The sequence below is a fragment of the Melanerpes formicivorus genome, unplaced genomic scaffold, assembly GCF_026170545.1.
Source record: "Melanerpes formicivorus ecotype bairdi unplaced genomic scaffold, bMelFor1.0.p_v2 SCAF_208, whole genome shotgun sequence".
Classification (NCBI taxonomy): Eukaryota; Metazoa; Chordata; class Aves; order Piciformes; family Picidae; genus Melanerpes; species Melanerpes formicivorus.
The window spans coordinates 315,574-318,070 of NW_027142560.1; the positions used below are offsets into that span (position 1 = coordinate 315,574).

Consider the following 2,497-nt stretch of genomic DNA (forward strand, 5'->3'; position numbering starts at 1 on the left):
TGGGTATCAACTAAAGTTGTTTGATGCCCTCAAAGCTTCTTGGGTGCCCTCTGACCTCCTTGGGTGCCCTCAAAGCTCCTTGGGTGCCCTCAAAGCTTCTTGGGTGCCCTTCAAACTTCCTTGGGTGCCAACTAAGGTTCTTTGATGCCCTTCAAACCTTCCTGAGTGCCCTCAGAGGTCCTTTGGTGTCCTCGGACCTTCTTGGGAGCCCTCAAAACTCCTTGGGTGCCAACTAAGGTTGTTTGATGCCCTCAAACCTTCTTGGGTGCCCTCAGACCTTCTTGGGTGCCCTCAAAGCTCCTTGGGTGCCCTCAAACCTTCTTTGGTGCCCTTCAAACATTCTTGGGTGCCAACTAAGGTTCTTTGATGCCCTTCAAACCTTCTTGAGTGCCCTCAGAGGTCCTTTGGTGCCCTCAGACCTTTTTGGGTGCCCTCAAACCTCTTTGGGTGCCAACTAAAGTTGTTTGATGCCCTCAGACCTTCTTGGGTGTTCTCAAACCTCCTTGGGTGCCCTCAAACCTTCTTTCCTGTCATCCAAACCTTCTTTGATGCCCTTCAAACCCTCTTGAGTGCCCTCAGAGGTCCTTTGGTGCCCTCAGACCTTCTTTGATGCCCTCAAACCTTCTTTGATACGTCAAAGCTTCTTGGGTGCCCTCAAACCTCCTTGGGTATCAACTAAAGTTGTTTGATGCCCTCAAAGCTTCTTGGGTGCCCTCAGACCTCCTTGGGTGCCCTCAAAGCTCCTTGGGTGCCCTCAAAGCTTCTTGGGTGCCCTTCAAACTTCCTTGGGTGCCAACTAAGGTTCTTTGATGCCCTTCAAACCTTCCTGAGTGCCCTCAGAGGTCCTTTGGTGTCCTCGGACCTTCTTGGGAGCCCTCAAAACTCCTTGGGTGCCAACTAAGGTTGTTTGATGCCCTCAAACCTTCTTGGGTGCCCTCAGACCTTCTTGGGTGCCCTCAAAGCTCCTTGGGTGCCCTCAAACCTTCTTTGGTGCCCTTCAAACATTCTTGGGTGCCAACTAAGGTTCTTTGATGCCCTTCAAACCTTCTTGAGTGCCCTCAGAGGTCCTTTGGTGCCCTCAGACCTTTTTGGGTGCCCTCAAACCTCTTTGGGTGCCAACTAAAGTTGTTTGATGCCCTCAGACCTTCTTGGGTGCCCTCAAACCTCCTTGGGTATCAACTAAAGTTGTTTGATGCCCTCAAAGCTCCTTGGGTGCCCTCAGACCTCCTTGGGTGCCCTCAAAGCTCCTTGGGTGCCCTCAAACCTCCTTGGGTACCAACTAAGGTTGTTTGATGCCCTCAAACCTTCTTTGGTGCCTTCAGACCTTCTTGGGTGCCCTCAAAGCTCCTTGGCTGCCCTCAAAGCTCCTTGGCTGCCGCCTAACGTCCTTTGGTGCCCCCCACAAGCTCCTTTGCCTGCCGTCCCCTCCCCCTTTCCACAGCCCTCCCCCAGCTGCTTCCTCTTCGCTGCAGCTCTCCAGCCCGCAGAGGGGGAGGAGGAGGAAGACGAAGGGGATGAGGGGGAGGAACCTTTTCTGCCAGGTGCCTCATGGGCTCTGTGCCACCGTGAGTAGCACTCTTGGCACAGTAGTAGGTGGCTGAATCCTGCTCCTGGAGGCTGCTCAGCTGCAGGCTGACGGTGGCCTGGGAGTTGTCCCTGGAGATGCTGCAGCGGCCCCGGACTGAGGGATTGTAGTAGGTGCTGCTGCCACCACTGTTGATACTTGCCACATACTCCAGCCCCTTGCCAGGGCTCTGCCTCACCCAGAGCATAGCAAAGCTGCTGAAGGTGAAGCCTGAGGCCTTGCAGCGGAGGCTGACTGTCCCCCCGGGGAGCTGGATGCCGCCGCCGGACTCCTGCAGCTCCACCGCCGCCTGCAGCCCTGCGGAGGAAGGAAGGAGATGAAGATGATGATGAGGGAGAAGACCTCAAGGAGGAAGAAGAAGAAGGCTTCCAGGATGGGGGAGGTTGAGGCAACCCTACCTGGCAGGAGGCAGAGGAGAAGGAGGAAAGGGGAGGCCATGTGGAGGTTCATGGTGAGGAGGAAAGGAGGGAGAGGAAGGTGCTGGAGATGTGGCTCCATGGTGGCTCCTGGAGGCCTTCTTAAAGGCAGGGCTGGATTTGCATTCCCCTCCCCCTCATCTTTCTCCTCCCCCTCCTCATCTTCCTCCTCCCCCTCCTTCTGCCTGCCTCCTCCTCCCCTCCCCCTCCTCCTCTTCTTCCCCCCCTTCTCCCTTCCCCCCTCCCTCCTCTCCCCCTTCCCCCTCCCTCCTCTCCCCGTTCCCCCTCCTCCTCTTCCACCTCCTCCTCTCCTCCCTCCTCCTCCTGCTGCAGCTGGCATAATGAGATGGTTAATTAGCAGATTAATTGATCAATTGATTGCTTGCTGAACTGCTTCGAGGCTTAATGAGCTAATGATTAATGATTGGCTGAAGTCATTAAGGGGCTTGGCTGCTCCCTGGGCTGATTAAGGCCTTCATCAATAAAGGGAGGAAAT

General features: G+C 55.5%; 1 gene segment (V, D, J or C); it reads right to left on the reverse strand.

Moving 5' to 3' along the window:
• Positions 1-1,379: 1,379 nt before the first annotated feature.
• On the reverse strand, positions 1,380-2,104 carry LOC137457904 (immunoglobulin heavy variable 3-64D-like). The segment is given in 2 exon segments: positions 1,380-1,882; positions 1,984-2,104. Coding segments are annotated over 2 exon segments (603 nt in total).
• Positions 2,105-2,497: the final 393 nt, after the last annotated feature.